Source organism: Sus scrofa, chromosome 10, assembly GCF_000003025.6.
Source record: "Sus scrofa isolate TJ Tabasco breed Duroc chromosome 10, Sscrofa11.1, whole genome shotgun sequence".
Taxonomy (NCBI): domain Eukaryota; kingdom Metazoa; phylum Chordata; class Mammalia; order Artiodactyla; family Suidae; genus Sus; species Sus scrofa.
In genome coordinates, this window is record NC_010452.4 from 14,748,169 (window position 1) to 14,766,026 (window position 17,858).

Sequence of the window (17,858 nt, forward strand, 5' to 3'; positions counted from 1 at the left end):
GTTCTTTTCTTTCACTATTGTGTTGGCTATTCTGGATCTTGAGCCTCTCCATATAAACTATACACTTAGTCGTTGACATTCACAAAAGAACTTACTAGAATTTTGACTTGTATTGCACTAAATCTGTAGTTCAAGATAGGAAGAACTGAAATCTTGACAATACTAAGTCTTTCTATCCATGAACATGGAGTATCTTTCCATTTATTTAGTTCTTCAACTTCTTTCATCAGAGTTCTACAGTTTTCCCCATATAAATCTCATGCATATTTTGTTATATTTATACTTCAGCATTCCATTTTTGTGGTACTAATGTTAATAGTATTGAGTTTTAAATTTTAATTTACACTTATTCATGGGTGGTATAAAAGAAAGTGAATGACTTCTGTGTATTAATCTTGTACCTGCAACTTTACTAAAAAATAAAAATGTCTTATGAGTTTCAGAAATTTTTTTTCTTTTTAGGGCCGCACTTGCAGCATATGGAAGTTCCCAGGCTAAGGGTTGAATAGGAGCTGCTGCTGCAATATGGGATCCAAGCTGTGTCTGCAAACTACACTGCAGCTCACAGCAGTGCTGGATCCTTTAAGCCACTGAGCAAGGCTAGGCATCAAACCTGCATTCTCATGGATACTAGTTGGGTTCTTTACCACTGAGCCACAATGGCAATTCCAGTCGCAGGAATTTTTTTTTTCTGTTAACATTTTGATTCTGAACATAGATGATCATATATCATCTACTAACCAGGACAGTTTTATGTCATCCTTCCCAATCTGTACACTTATTTTGTTTTCTTATCTTACTACATTAACTAGGACATACTGCATGTTGTTGAAAAGTAGTGAGAGGAAAAATCCTTAGTTTTTGAAACAAGCTTCTTCAAGCTTAAGTATGTTGTTATCTTTAGGGTTTTTTGGTAGATAATTTTTTATCAAGTTGAGGAAGTTCCCCTCGATTCCTAGTTTACTGAGTTTTTATCATGAATGGGTATTCGAGTTTGTCAGATGCTTTTTCTGCACCTATTGATATGATCATGTGACTTTTATTTTTTAGTCTGTTGATGTGATTACATTAAATTGATTAGTTTTAAAATGCTGAACCAGTCTTGCATACATGGGAATAAAATATCAATGGTTATGATGTATCATTCTTTTCATAAATTGTTGGATTCAATTTGCAATTTTTATTTTTTATTTTATTTTTTTGCTTTTTAGGGCTGTACCCATGGCATATGGAAGTTCCCAGGCTAGGGGTCAGATCGGAGCTGCAGGTGCCGGCCTACACCACAGCTCATGGCAACGCTGGGTCCTTCACCCACTGAGCAAGGCCAGGGATTGAACCCACATCCTTATGGATCCTAGTCAGGTTCGTTGACTGCTGAGCCATGAAGGAAACTCCCTCAATTTGCTAATATTTTGTTGAGGACCTCTGCATCTATGTCAGTGAGGCATTTGGATAGGTAACTTTTTTTCTTGTGATGTCTTTGTCTGGCTTTGGGTAGTAGTATAATTCTGCTGTCACAGAATGAGGAAGTGTTTCCTCTACTTCTATTTTCTGAAAGTGATTATAGGGAATTGGTATGACTTCTTCCTTAACTATTTGGTAGAATTCACCAATGAACACATCTGGGCCTGGTGCTTTCCGTTCTAGAAGGTTATTAATTATTGATTTAATTTCTCTAATAGAGGCCTTTTCAGATTATTTCATTTTGGTTGAATTTTGGCAGTTTAAGGAATTGGTACATTTCATCTAGCTTATCAAAATTTTCAGGCATAGAATTGTTCATAGTATTCTTTTATAATCCTTTTAATATGGTTTTGGATATGTTTTGCTATTATTCTGTTGAGGGTTTATATATCTACATTCATTAGGAATACTGATCTAAGTTTTCCTTTTCTTGTGATGTTATTAATATAGCTTTGATATTAGGGTAATGCCGGCCTTATGGGATGAGTTAGGAAGTGTTCCCTGTTCTTGTATTCTGTGTAAGAGTTTAAGATGAATTGGTGTTGGAGTTCTTGTCACGGCACAGTGGAAATGAATGCAACCAAGAACCATGAGGTTGTGGGTTCAATCCTGGCCTCACTCAGTGGGTTAAGGATCCGGCGTTGCTGTGAGCTGCGGTATAGGTTGCAGATGCAGCTCAGATCTGGCGTGGCTGTGGCTGTGGCGTAGGCCAGCATCTATATCTCTGATAGGACCCCTAGCCTATCAGTTCACCAATGAAGCCATCTGGTCCTGGACTTTGCTTTGTCAGGAGGATTCTTATTATTGATTCAATTTCTTTGCTTGTTATAAGTCTGTGGAGACTTTCTATTTTGTCTTGAATTTAGGTAACTTGTGTGCCTCTATATTTGTCCATTTTGTCTAGATTATTTAGTTTGTTGGCACAGAGTTGTTTACATGGTATTCTCTTAAAACCTTCTTCCTTTGTGATGATAGGTAGTGATATCACCTTCATTTCTGATGTTAGTTGTTTCCTCCCTCTTTGTCAGTCTAGCTAAAGGTTTGTCAATTTTGTTGATCTTTCAAAGAATCAACTTTTGTTTTCATTCTCTTTATTATTATTGTTCTCATTTTATTGAACTCTGTTCTAATCTTATTTCCTTTCTTCTGTTAGTTTTGTTCTTTTCACTCTTCTGTCTAGTTCTATAAGACATAAGGTTAAGTTACTGATTTGAGAACTTTCTTTTTAATATAAGCATTTTTAGCTATAAATGTGCCTCTGAGCACTGTGTGTGGTGCATCTAATATGGTGTTTTCATCGCATTAAGCTATAGATATTTCCTAATTTCCCTTCTGATTTCTTCTGTGACACACTGGTTGGTTAAGAGTGTCTTGTTTAATTTCCACATATTTCTAACATTCCAGTTTTCCTTACATTATTGATTTCTAGCTTCATTCCATTTGACTGGAGTAGATACTTTGTGATTTCAATCTTTTTACATTTATTGAGATTTATTTTGTGGCCTAACATCTGGTCTATCTGGAGAATGTGCCAACTGCACTTGAGAAGAATGTGTATTCTGCCGTTGCTGGGCGGAGGATTCTATACATGTCCGTTAGATGGTTATAGTACTGTTCAAAAAACCTCTATATCCTTATTTATCTTCTGTCTGTATGTTCTATTCATTATTGGAAATGGGGTGTTAAAGTTTCTAACTGCTATTCAAGAACTTTTCCTTTCTTCAATTCTATTAAAAATATCCTTAATGAATTAAAGATTCCTACAACTATTTAAACAAAATAGGTTTACATGTTCATTTTATTGTACACAAAATTTACATGTGTATATCTTTCAATCAAGAAATTCCACTTTTAGAAAATATCCTGAAGAAATGACAGAATAATAATAATCACAGCTAACACTATTGAGCCTTTACTTTGTGCCAGGCCTTGAGTTAAGCAATGTGTGTGTGTGTTTGTCTTTTTAGGGCTGCACACGTGACATATGGAGGTTCCCAGGCTAGGGGTCTAATTGGAGCTGCAGCCGCCAGCCTACACCACAGCCACAGCCAACGCCAAATCTGAGCCATGTCTGCGACCTACACCACAGCTCACAGCAATGCCGGATCCTTAACCCACTGAGTGAGGCCAGGGATCAAATCCACAACCTCATGGTTCCTAGTCAGATGTGCTTCTGCTGCACCATGATGACACTCCCAAGCTAAGCATTTTAAATGCATTAATTAATTTATTTGGTAATTTTATTATTATCCCAAACTTGTAAAAGATACAAGAGATTCTGCATGTTTGATCAGTAGGTAAATATATGTAATTCAAAGTTTTCAATGCAGCAGTGTTTATCACAGAAAAAAAAAGTAGATTAGAAGAAAGAATGGTATCGAGAATTAGTCAGGCTGGGTTTAAACTTTACTGTATCATTTATGACTATACAATTTTTAATTCTCTGGGTTTCACTTTTCTCAAATGCAAATAATCTCTAGGATTTCTTCCAGTTTGCACTTTCTGGTCCTTGTTTTTACCAAAATCACCTAAGATAGTGCTGGAAACAAAGCAGTCCCGGACTAAAAGTTATTTGAGATGGTAATGTAATGACTTCTATATGAATCCTGCTCCAGAAGCACAGGTATTTACAGAAGAAACACCTCCCCTTTTTCTTTTTTGCTTTTTAGGGCCACACCCACAGCATATGAAAGTTCCCAGGCTAGGGGTTGAATCGGAACTCTGCCCTACACCACAGCCACAGCAACACAGGATCTAAGCTGTGTGTGTGACCTATACTGCAGCTCATGGCAACGTTAGATCCCTGACCCATTGAGCGAGGCCAGGGATATAACTCATATTCTCATGGATACTAGTTGGATTCGTTTCTACTGCGCCACAATGGGAACTTCCAACATCTCCACTTTGAAAAGTTAACCAGGGCTGCACAATCATGATGAGTCAAAACAAAACAGAACAACCTCAAAAACAAAACAAGAAGTAAAGTCTAGTTTATATTTGTATTTATAGCAGAAAAACCTTACTTGCAACCACTAATACTCAACTGAAAAAGCAAGTTCTGACCATTCTACCATATCATTCACTCACTGAAGTAACACATTTATTAAAGAAGTATTAAATATTTGGCCCTATGCCAGGTCAATAACATGCCAGTCTATGTTTTCAATAAGCTAGGTCACAGTTTAGGTGAGGATATACTTTGTGAATAAATAATTATAATAAGAACTATCTGGAGTTCCCGTCGTGGCGCAGTGGTTAACGAATCCGACAAGGAACCATGAGGTTGCAGGTTCGGTCCCTGCCCTTGCTCAGTAGGTTAACGATCCGGCGTTGCCATGAGCTGTGGTGTAGGTCGCAGACGCGGCTCGGATCCCGCGTTGCTGTGGCTCTGGGGTAGGGCGGTGGCTACAGCTCCGATTAGACCCCTAGCCTGGGAACCTCCATATGCCGCGAGAGCGGCCCAAGAAATAGCAAAAAGACAAATAAATAAATAAATAAATAAGAACTATCTTTTAAATTATTAACAAAATTCTATAGCAGCATAGAATAAAGAATATTTAGACCTCCTGAGATGACATTCAGTAACTTGATTCTTATAGTTGATGGGTGAATAAGATACTAGACTAGTCACGGTTATGCAAGGGGTGGGTGGAGGTGGTGCTGGCAGACAATGCAGAGGAACAGGATATGCAAAGGTTAGAGTTCAGTAAAGGCAGACATCAAGGAGTTCCCATCGTGGCTCAGTGGTTAACGAACCCAACTAGTAACCATGAGGTTGTGGGTTCGATTCCTGGCCTCACTCAGTGCGTTAAGGATCCTGTGTTGCTGTGGCTGTGGTGTAGGCCAACAGCTACAGCTCCGATTTGACATGTAGCCTGGGAATCTCCATATGACTTAGGTATGGCCCTAAAAAGACAAAAGAAAAAAATAAAAAATAAATAAAATAAAACATAGAAGCTAGGTGCTATTATAAAAAAAGAAGAAGGAAAAAAAGGCAGACATCATATTCAGATTATAACTTGGTGTCACAGGAATATGATATCAACTTAATCTCTCACTTTGACATACATATTATTATTATAGCTAATAGATACTGAGCACTTACCATGTATCAACTTATATACATATATATGTATACCTTATATAAAACCAAAGAGAGAGAGTTTTACAAATGAGAAAGTTAAGGTACAAAGAGATTAAATGTTTTGTCCAACACTACACAGCTAGTAACTGAGGAACTAGGCATTAAAACCTGATAGTACAACTCTAGAGCGGGCACAAGGATTTCCCTTGCTAAGTACTCCTGCTGAAACATTTAGTCCATACCAATTATCATCTCGTCCCACTTAAGAGACATATCTGCAAAGCTACCTCTGAGCTTTCCCTAAGTCATTTAAGACAGAGGGTCTGGACATCTAACCATGCCTCCAACAAGACTATCAATATATCTTGTCCAGGTATGCAACCCTTCATAAATAGTTTAACTCCTTCCTGATAGACTTCTCCCCACTAAACATAGCCTTCCCTTCCCTTAAAGCATGATTAGGAAGTCTACCAGCTCCCTACTGAGAAAAATGAGAATGAAGAATACCATATTTAGATGGTTGTATAACTATAAATGTAATAAAATTCACTGAATTAAAAAAAGAATACCATATTTAGGATAGCTAGTTTTTACTCTGTACCAACAAGAGTACAAAACTAATAGTCCTATTAAGCACAAAGAGGAAAAATTGATTCAATTTCATAAATGGGAAATCAAACGATACCTTTAGTCCCTCTAATTCATTTTCCAGTTGCTTAGAATAGTGCTCACTCTGTTCACGCAACTTCCTGTCTTTAGATGCTTCAGCAGCTATAGCTTCTGAATGGACTTCCAGCTTTAAAATAAAATGAAAGAAGCAAATTTCATGGTTATAACTCTTCTTCCAATAAAATGTTTTTCCCCATGGGAATTTACCTTGCAGTAGGTAGATAACTCAAATGTTTAAATTTATATTAAACAATATTACCAAACTAAAAAAAAAAAACTTTTTTCAAAAATTAAAGAATGAAATATATATCATTTCACTAGTCTGAGAAAGCAGCTTTAATCACTACCCCATGGGCACTACAAAATTTGCCTGACTACTAACCTCTTTTTTGGCTCTTTCTGTTCTGCGCAGTTCTTGCCTTAAGCTTTCAACTTTTTGCATCACCAGATCCACCTCTTCTTCCTTATCTCTGACATGGCGAGCAAGTTTCTGTTTTTGGGTGTGCAATTCTGTTAGCCGCTCATTGATCTCCATGAATTCCTGCATGGCCAGTTTCCTCTGACAGTGTGCGTCTTTCAGCTCTTTGGATTGGTTTTTTAATCGCTCACTAGCCTGGACTAGTTCCTACAGTTTTGTAAAAAGAATATAAGTTACCAACTCTGCAACCTAGGGATCAAATTTGGCCATCAAAATAGCTATCATGAAGTTAAGAAGAGCCAAAATTATTCACCTCTGAATAAAATGAAAAGAAATGAACTATTTTTGAACAGATATTAAAAGCATGGTGCTCTGTTCATATTCTCAGTTCCTTATGCTAACATGCTAATAACTGCAAAGGAATAGTTGATTTAACTTCCTACCACCTTAGTTTCTATAAATAAATCAAAGGTATAGGAATATAAAATATAATGGTCAAAATAATGATTTTGTGAAATTTAATGGATATTTGTGAGATTAAAAATAAACATATGGGATGATTGCAAATGATGAAAATATGGATTGTACCTGATGTGGAGACCACATCCTGGGCCAGAAGAAGGGAAAAGAGCTAAATTCTCTAATTTAATTTAGTGAGAAACTAAGAAGGGGTTAAAGGAGACTCAGGTCAGTAGGATCACTTGTCTCCCCAGTAAAAAGAAATGCAGATCTTCTTTGAGGAAGAGTCTCGCTGAAATCTAGGTTTTTTAAAGAGTATACTAATATGAGCTCACAACCAAAGATTCCCAAACACTCAAAGGACAAACAACCATAATCAAACAACATAAACAATAAAAATAAACTCAATTTTTATTTGGGATATTAGAATTATCAGATACTGATAAAACTGCTACATATGAAACATTTGAAGAAATAAAGGGAAATCATAAAAATGGGAAAATGATAAAAAAAGACTATTAAAAATGATCAGGCAGATTTAAAAAAACAATTTCATAGAACATTTAGAAACAAAAAATAAGCAGTAAAATTAAAAACACAATCTACAGGAGTTCCCGTCGTGGCGCAGTGGTTAACAAATCCGACTAGGAACCATGAGGTTGCGGGTTCAGTCCCTGCCCTTGCTCAGTGGGTTAACGATCCGGCGTTGCCGTGAGCTGTGGTGTAGGTTGCAGACGCGGCTCGGATCCCGCGTTGCTGTGGCTCTGGTGTAGGCCGGCGGCTACAGCTCCGATTCGACCCCTAGCCTGGGAACCTCCATAAGCCGCAGGAGCGGCCCAAGAAATAGCAACAACAACAACAACAACAACAACAAGACAAAAGACAAAAAAAAAAAAAAAAAACAAAAACAAAAAAACAAAACCACAATCTACAAATATAGATGCTCTATCTTTAAAGTAAGAAAAATAAAAAGAAATTCAAACCAGAAACTTTAAAAATAAAATATGTAAGATCAAATAAAAAAATTTTTTAAAGAAATCAGAGGAAAAAAGAGACAACCTATTTCACATCTCCAAAAGAAAAAAAAAAGATAATTAGAGCAGACATCTAAGAAGTAACAATAGTAGAGGAAAGTCTTTGGAAAGAGATGAGAAAATAATTAAAACTGAACACCCATAAAGATTACTTTTCAAGTATAAGGCTCAAAAAATAATGAGATTCATACAAACACAAAATGTCAGCGCTTACCACAGTCAGAACTGCACTAAAGGAACATTTAAACATTTATCTGAGGAAAAGAAAAGTGATTTTAGAAGGATTGTCTAATGAAAGAGAAGTGGAGGGCTAAGAAATTGGCAAACAAAGATATGAACATAAATAAACTTGTATAAAAAATTGTAGTATGGACACTATGTGGGCTCTTAACCCATTGAGCCATGATGGGAATGCCAACAAAGGCTGCTTTTAAGTGAAGACCAAAAACAACTGTGGAGAACAGTAGCTTAGACATTAAATTAGGCTTTATTGAATATGCATGATAAAACACAATTCTAGTAAACTGCTAGAATGAGCAGTGAGTAAAATGGGAACAAGAAAACAAAAACCTTAATTAAAAATCAATTACAGTTTTTGCAATATATTTTTATTTTTTTGGTCTTTTTGCCTTTTCTAGAGCTGTTCCTGCGGCATGTGGAAGTTCCCAGGCTGGGGGTCTAATTGGAGCTGTAGCCACCAGCCTACGCCAGAGCCACAGCAATGCAGGATCCGAGCTGTGTCTGCAGGCTACACCACAGTTCACAGCAACGCCAGATCCCCAACCCACTGAGCAGGGCCAGGGATCGAACCTGCAACCTCATGGTTCCTAGTCAGATTCATTAACCACTGCGCCACAACAGGAACTCCAGTTTTTGCAATATAAAAAGAATTCTGGAGATTGGTTTCACAATAATGTGAAGGGACTTTACATTACTGAATGTAAAATGGTTAGGGTAGTAAATTCTAGGTTGTATGTATTTTGCCACAATTAAAAAAAAAAAAGATCAAGAAAGGAGACAAAGATAAACAGAGAAAAATATGACAAAGAGAAGGCAAAAAGTAAAGTGGTAGAATATTTCGGTAGATTAATAAGTATAAAAGGTTAAGTTCACCTGTTAAAGGCAGTTTGTTAAACCAAATTAAGAAACCAAATCTCAACTTAAATAGAAAGAGCATTATTACTGCACACAATGATAAAAATTTATTCAATAGAAAGAAAGCTACTCTAAATTTTTGTGCATTCCATAATACAGACTCAGAATGTATTAGAAAAAAGGCTATAATTTCATAGAAAAACCGGTGAATACATCATCATAATGAGAAATTCTAATTTCTTAATCACTAATAGATGAAACAAGCAATTAAAAAATAGTGAATATAAAGAATATCTGAAAAGCTCAATTAACAACCTTCATATACAGAAGCTTGCACCCCAAACTGGGAAACACATTTTTCTCAAGCATATATTGAATATTTAAAAGTGAAACAGTTTAGGCCATGTAATAATCTCAGATTTCAAAGTAGGTATTACACAGATCCAGTTCTTTAATAACATTACCATTAAAATAGAAATAAAAAATAAAAAGGCTATATTCCATTATAACTCACTGGTCAAGGAGAAAAATTATAAAGGATATTAAAATATTTAGACCTAAAAGTTTTTAAATACAAAAAAAGCAATAAAAATGTTTGGTATATACTAAAACTTGGTAATGCAGTAAAAGGTATCATACATGGGGGAAATTTATAGCCTGAAATACTTACATTGAAACTAAAGAAAAAGTTGAAATTCAATGAAATTCCACATAAAAAGTTAGAGATAGAACAACCCATTAACCCTCCCCCCCCAGTATGATATGATAATAAAGAGCATAAATTAATGAAAAAGAAACATGAAAATAATGAAGATAAAGCCAAAAACTGGTTCTTTGATCTTACCCAACAGATGGCAAGGTCAAACAAGGGAGCAAGAGTAAATGTACAAAGAAATAACATTAAGAAAGAGAGGTTATAACTCAAACTCTAGGAGAAATCAAAGATAAAATAATGCAGTATAAATTTCAAGCCAATAAATTTCTCAACTTATGAAATGAACAAATTCCTCCAAAAATACAATTTATCAAAACTGTTTCAAGAAGAAATGGAATGTCTAAATAGTCCTATAACAATAAAAAGTAACAACCAATAGCTAACAAACTTTCGCTATCCCTACAGTGGGAAAGAATCTCTAGGCTCAGAAGCTTTTACAGATGATTCTCCTCCAAAGTTTCAAGGAACACAATGCTCCTCTTACACAAACTTCTAGAGAACAAAAAAAGAGGCAGTGCTACTCAGCTCATTCTATGAGATCAGTATAATCTTGAGATCAAAAAAAGACTGGGAAAGATAAGAAAACAATTACAAGTCATTCTTATTGAAGAAAACAAAACAAAAAAGTCCTAAAAAAAAAAAAAAAAGACATTAGCAAAGCAATTCAGTGGCATATAAAGTGGATAAAGGTGAACTCTAGAACTAGATTTCCTGTGGTGAAATTCCAATTCCTCTACTTTTTACCTCTACAATCTTCAGCAAATGTACTTAATTTCTTTCTTTATTTTATTTTATTTTATTTTTTTTGTCTTTTTGCTATTTCTTAGGCCGCTCCCACGGCATATGGAGGTTCCCAGGCTAGGGGTCCAATCGGAGCTGTAGCTGCCGGCCTATGCCAGAGCCACAGCAACTCGGGATCCGAGCCGTCTTTTTTTTTTTTTAATTTCTTTAATTTTTATTTTTTTTTTGTCTTTTTGCCTTTTCTAGGGCCACACCTGTGGCATATGTAGGTTTCCAGGCTAGGGGTCGAATTGGAGCTGTATCCGCCAGCCTACACCAGAGCCACAGCAATGCAGGATCCAAGCTGTGTCTGCGACCTACACCAAAGCTCACAACAACACCAGATCCTTAACCCACTAAGCAAAGCCAGGTATCAAACCCGCAGCCTCATGGTTCCTAGTCGGATTCGTTAACCACTGAGCCACGACAGGAACTCCAAATGTACTTAATTTCTGTGTGCAGTTTTACCATTTACAAAATGAAAATACTACTACTATTACTACTACAACTACCTAAATCACAGAATTCTTTGAAAGATTAAATAATCTATGTAAAGCATTTAAAACAGTGCTACTAGAAGAGATACTACATAAGTGTAACCTACACTATCATATTATTATTTATGGGTCATTGACTTTTAACCTAGAAATGCAGAAGTGGCTTAACACTAGAAAAAAAATCTATAAATGTAAAGTTTATTAAAAGAAAATAATTATATAATTTCAATAATAGATAATAACAAATTCCTAGAAATTTGTTGCAATACTCTGCAGAAAAGCACATTTAATAAATTCAATGTCCATTCTTGATAAAAATGATTAGTAAAATAGGAATAGAAGATACCTGATAAAAAAGTATTTACCAAAAATTTACAGAAAATATTGTTATTTACGATGAAATATTAAAGGTATTTTCTTTGAAATTAGGAATAAGATAGGGATGCCTGCTATCATCACTTCTATTCAACATTGTATTAGAGGTCCTAGTTTATACAGTAAGACAAGGAAAGAAAGAAAAGTTAAAAAAAGACAAAACAAAACTATCATGATTTCATGAAATCTTAAAGAATCTCAAATATATTACAAGAATTTAGAAATGTTGCTAGAACAGAATCAGTAAGAAAATATAATTTTTAAAGATATCATTTAAAATATGAAAACAGAATAATAAATTTAAAGAAAGGTAAATAAGACCTGTATAAAATTTTATGGAGAAACATTTTAAAATACTTTAAAGATACATGGATATATTATGTTTTTGGATAAAAAGACTGTGTGGGGTTGTACAGAATATAATTTTTATATATTGTACAGATAGTTCTAAGAAAACTTTACTGAAACTTGGGACCTAGGCTAAAAGCAAGGCTCTTATACTAATTTATGACTTATTAAGATAGTGAGAAAACTTCAAAGATATTTAACTTCTGGATTTACATGTTTACAATTCAAGGAGGGGCAAAAAGTGAGATAAGAGCCTAGGCCAAGGACATACTCTCTCTATAAAGCTGGAGAACTCTGACTTTTCTTTCCACTGGAGTTTCATATTTGGTTTTTTGGTTTGTTTGTTTTATTTATTTTTATTATAGTTGATTTACAATGTTGTGCCAACTGCTGCTGTATAGCATGATACATTCATCCCCTCAAATTTTTTATTTAATGATTTTTATTTTTTCCATTATAGTTGATTTATAGTGTTCTGTCAGTTTCTACTGTACAGCAAAGTGACCCAGCCATACATATATATTTTTTATTTTTCTCGTATTATCCTCCATCATGTTCCATCACAAAATCTTCTATCATGTTCTAACACAAGTGATTAGATATAGTTCCCTGTGCTATACAGCAGGACCTCATTGCTTATCCATTCTGAACGTACTTGTATTGTTTTTGTTTTTTAATTTTTCAGCTGTCCTGGCATATGGGGTTCTTGCACCAGGGACTAGAACCAAGACGCAGCTGCAACCTACGCCAGCAAGGCAGGATCCTTAACTCACTATGCCCGGCCAGGAGGAATGGAACCCGTCTCCTAGGGTTCCAGAGATGCCACAGAGCCCGGTGCACCACAGCAGGAACTCCAGTGATGTAGTATTTGTATTCCAAAAGGGCCTAGATCCTTAAGTTTCCAATATGACTCTCAGAAAGGTGGGTAAACACAGGGGGAAGTGAGAAGCATCTGCCTCTCTCTGGTATATAAACACCCTGATTCATTTTTTCAGGGTTCCTCCTCTACCATACAGATTGCATATGAGCAGGGTTTTATTCAGCCAGCTCTCACTGTGTTGCCCTAAAGGTGTACAGGGAAGCTATGTGGTTATTTTTTTGCTATATGTAAATTGTAGTCATCTGTCTTACTCCAGAAATCTTGAGTGCATTTACAATGACATTAATAAATACGGATAAGGACTTAAAGATGCAATGTAATGATATCAATTCTCCTGAAACTGGTCCATAGATACAATGTAATTTTCATCAAAATTCCACCACAGCTGAGACAAAGACAAAGACAGCTGAGACAAAGACCCATATGTAAATGGAAATTTAATATATGATACCATATGATATCACTTATATCTGGAATCTAATATATGGCACAAATGAACCTTTCCACAGAAAAGAAAATCATGAACTTGGAGAATAGACTTATGGTTGCCAAGTGGGAGAGGGAAGGAGTGGGATGATTGGGAGATTGGGGTTAAAGAGATGCAAACTATTGCTTCTGGAATGGATTATCAATGACGTCCTGCTGTGTAGCACTGAGAACTAGGTGTAGTCACTTATGGTGGAGCATGATAATGGGAGAAAAAAGAATGTATACATGTATGTGTAACTGGGTCACCATGCTGTACAGTAGAAAAAAAAACTATTGGGGAAATAATAAAAAAATTTAAAAAAATTTAATATATTACAGAGGTGACATGGCACATTACTGGGAAAGGAGGGCCTATTTAGGAAATGAATAACTGGCTAGCCATATGGGAAAAAGTGAAATTGGTTCTTATATGATACACAAGAATAAATTTGTGATGCATTAAAAATATAAATGTGAAAGATCAAACTTCAAGGTAAAAACTTAGGAGAACTGTTTTTTACCTCAGACGTCTTATATATAAGCCAGCAAATGCAATAACCATAAAGATAAAGAGTAATGAATTTGGAGTTCCCATCGTGGTGCAGTGGTTAACGAATCTGACTAGGAACCATGAGGTTGCGGGTTCGGTCCCTGCCCTTGCTCAGTGGGTTAACGATCTGGCGTTGCCGTGAGCTGTGGTGTAGGTTGCAGACGCGGCTCAGATCCCACGTTGCTGTGGCTCTGGCGTAGGCCAGTGGCTACAGCTCCGATTCGACCCCTAGCCTGGGAACCTCCATATGCCGTGGGAGCGGCCCAAAGAAATAGCAAAAAAAAGACAAAAAAAAAAAAAAAAGATTAATGAATTTGACTACATTAAGACTAAAAACTTTTGTTAATCAAAAGAGCCCATAAAGAAAGTGAAAAGACAAGCCACCAACTGGGAGCTATCTGTGACATGCAGAATTCACAAAAGATTAGGATATCCAGAAAATTTCAAGAATTCTTACGAACTAATAAGGAAAAGACAACCCAACAGAAAAATGTACAGAGGATATTCAGAGGCATTTCACAAAAGAAGTAATAGAAATGATAGACATGTATAAATATAACTCAACCTCATTAACAATTAGAGAAATGCAAATTAAGACCATACTAAAACATCACTTTAGACTTAAAATATCAATTTACATTAGGTTGGCCAAAAACAAAATACCTAGTAATATGAAATACTGTTGAATATAAAAACTCTTATACACTACTGATGGGAGTATAAACTGATACAATCACTGTAAAATGATTTGATATTATCATAAAAGATAAAATATTTGCACTGAATATGACCCAATTATTCTACTTGTGTTTGTGTGCATGCGCACGTGTATGTATCAGGATATATGTTCAAGAATGTTCACAGAAGTATCATTTATAGAAGCCATCAATTATAAGCAACATAAATGTCTACAAACAAAAAATTAGATAAATAAATTGTGGGTGTCGACATAATGTATTTTATAGCAACTAAATGAATGATGTATAGTTATACAGATGAATCTTAGACATATACATAACGTTGAGTAATGAAAGTAATTGCAAGAGATTGCATATACCATTTTATAAAGCTCAAAATAAGAAAAACTAATATACTATTTAGAGATATGCTAATATGTGATAAACAGTTTTTTACTGGAATGATGAATATAAAATTCAGAACAGTGATTACCACTGTCAGGGAAGTGGGGAGAAAGGAATAGAAAATGACTACCCATGGCTATGCCACAAAATTGGTAATGTTCTATTTCTTTTTTTTTTTTTTTTTTTGGTCTTTTCTAGGGCCGCTCCCGTGGCATATGGAGGTTCCCAGGCTAGGGGTCAAATCGGAGCTGTAGCTGCCTGCCAACGCCAGAGCCACGGCAACACGGGATCCAAGCTGCATCTGCAACCTACACCACAGCTCAGGGCAATGCCGGATCCTTAACCCACTAGCAAGGCCAGGGATGGAACCCGCAACCTTATGGTTCCTAGTTGGATTCGTTAACCACTGAGCCACGATGGGAACTCCAATGTTCTATTTCTTAAGTCAGATGTTAGGCCCATTATTTCCATCAAAACTTATATAATGCTACATTTATTTTCATGTGCATCATATGAAAAAACATCTTAAAAATAATATTTGCTGCCTATAGGATTTTAGGCAAACAACATAAAATTCTTTATCAATATAATTTGTTTCATTTCAGTACTACCCTCTTCTCGAAATATACTAGAAGGATTTCTAACATTAAAACTTAACAAAAATTGGCAAAATACCTGTTACTATGAATCTAGATATTAGATGCTCATCCTTATTATGTCAACTAAGTTTGGCTGCATAATCCTACCTTTAAATACCTAATAGTAACCACTAATACAATAATAGAATTAAAACAAATAGGATATCTGTTATAAATCCCAAATATTACTAAATTGGCCATGCATATAACCAAATTTATAAATAACACTGCTTGAATGTGCATCAAGAAAAAAGTAAAAATACACTAATCTAATTCAATTCGACCTTTATAGCTTTTTCTATTAGTCTTTTTGATTAATATCATCAGCAAAAAGCTATTTTCTTTATTTTTTAATTACCTCTATTTCTTTATAAGAAGCAAGACTTATAAGTCTTCCCTGAAGGATTTTATCTATATTATCAATGAATTGTACATAGTATCATTGAATATAATTTATACCATGCCATAAACCGCCTGTTTCTTTTCTGCATTGGCTAGTATTAATTCCAACATTTTAAAATTTGTTAATGTTAACTAACATTTATTAATGTTGTTTTTCATTTAAGTCAAGTATTTTTCTTTAGTGCTTGAATATTATATACCCTATTAGATTGTGCTACGGTGTCTTAGCTATTAATTTTGTTGATGTTTGTAATAACTAAGTGTTCACAAAGTTCTTATGAAAATATCTTTAACTTATTCATCCATACTTTGAAAGATAAACTGACATTAAAAATACAGTATTATTAAATAATATTAAATATTATTTATGCTAATATTTAGTATTAATATTAAAATACAGATTAAAGAATTAAAAAAAGTTCTATCATAATCTTCTAAGAATGTTCATACTAGCAAGCCACAATAAAAATATGCCTGTATTTTTAATTTCTTCATAGACACTAAATAGATTTTTACTATTCTCTCACTTCTTCGGAGTATTTCTTCTCCAATAACATTTATTTTTTTATTTTTTTGCCACGACCGTGGTCCAGGGATCAAACCCACAGCAGAGCAGTGACCCAAGTCACTTCAGGGACAACGCCAGATCCTTAACCCCCTGCACCTCAAGAGGAATCCCAATAATATTTTCTTTTAATCAAGTCCTTTGATTAACTCTCCAAAAGAACAAAAGAATCTGAACCTTGTAAGCCTCAAAAATATAAAAGTTTCTTCATTATCAACCATTCGTCAAATGATATACACCAAAAAAACCCTGATATTTTTAAACCAACTTCTTACAGATAAAATATACTATACATTATTGTAATTCATTCTGAAGGCTTTCAGTATACAAATTAAACAAGACTAAGAATTCAGAAAAGGCTTTAACAATCTATCTATATATTATTACCTTATTTAATTCTTCCCTTTCTTGTTGTAATGTTTTGATTTGTTTTTCATAAGCCTTGATTTGTCTAAAAGCATCATCTAGTTCTCGCCTCACAGAATTAGCTTCTTCAAGTTGCTGTTCCAAGTGACTTGATTCTAAAAAGAGGAAAAACAATGCTTCTTTTACTATCTGCATAAAAACAAATACTCAAAACCAAGGTTTAAAACAACTAATTTAAAATTTTTTTTGATTTTTGTACCGATACCACATACCATTGACAATTAACTCTGCTTATCAGATCACTATAAAGATGGTGAATAGGTAATACCAGTGTGAAGAGCAAAATTTATGAGCAAGGCTTTTGCATAAAATCTATGTGCAAAAATGCCTCATACATCTATTAAAAAAAGACCATATTTCCAAAATCAGAACCAATTAAAAACTTAAAACTAACCAAAAAAGAACAAAACCAATCAAATAAACAAAACAGACAGGTTTTCCTCTATGGTGTTTGTTAGCATAATTTTGCTGATATTACTCAAATTACTGTGTGATGGTTTTGCTTCTAATATTGTGGTTCCAGATCACCCAACCTAGTTTCTCTAAGCGGTGATTTGAAGAATAAACACGGATTTCTTTCGTTCTTCCTTTTTTTCTTTTTTTACTCTTTAGGCCCCTACCTGCAGCATATGGAGGTTCCCAGGCTAGGGAGGAGTTGAATGAGAGCTACAACTGCCGGCCTACACCACAGCCACAGCAACATAGGACCCGAGCCATGTCTGCAACCGACACCACAGCTCACAGCAACACCAGATCCTTAACCCACTGAGCAAGGCCAGGGATTAAACCCACAACCTCATGGTTACTAGTTGGATTCAGTTCCACTGTGCCACAATGGGAACTCCTAAACTCTGATTTCTAAAAGCAAATGTTTGAAATAGGCTCAAGGAGTTAAGTAACTTGCCTAAG

At 35.0% G+C, this 17,858-nt stretch overlaps 1 protein-coding gene across 21 annotated transcripts in view; it reads right to left on the bottom strand.

The window, feature by feature from the left end:
• CDC42BPA (CDC42 binding protein kinase alpha) overlaps positions 1 to 17,858 on the bottom strand; it is a 291,711-nt gene that overhangs the window by 98,891 nt on the left and 174,962 nt on the right. For 17 of the 21 annotated variants that reach the window (XR_002336229.1, XM_021064438.1, XM_021064431.1 and 14 more), the window contains exons 12-14: positions 16,911 to 17,044; positions 6,600 to 6,842; positions 6,234 to 6,344 (exon numbers count right to left, since the gene is read on the bottom strand). Coding sequence is in view for 20 of the 21 variants with exons in the window: in XM_021064438.1 (XP_020920097.1) it covers positions 6,234 to 6,344; positions 6,600 to 6,842; positions 16,911 to 17,044 (488 nt within the window). In the remaining variant the exon portion in view is untranslated. The remainder of the gene's footprint in view (positions 1 to 6,233; positions 6,345 to 6,599; positions 6,843 to 16,910; positions 17,045 to 17,858) is intronic. The other 4 variants (XM_021064440.1, XM_021064437.1, XM_021064439.1 and 1 more) reach the window with 1 other exon arrangement.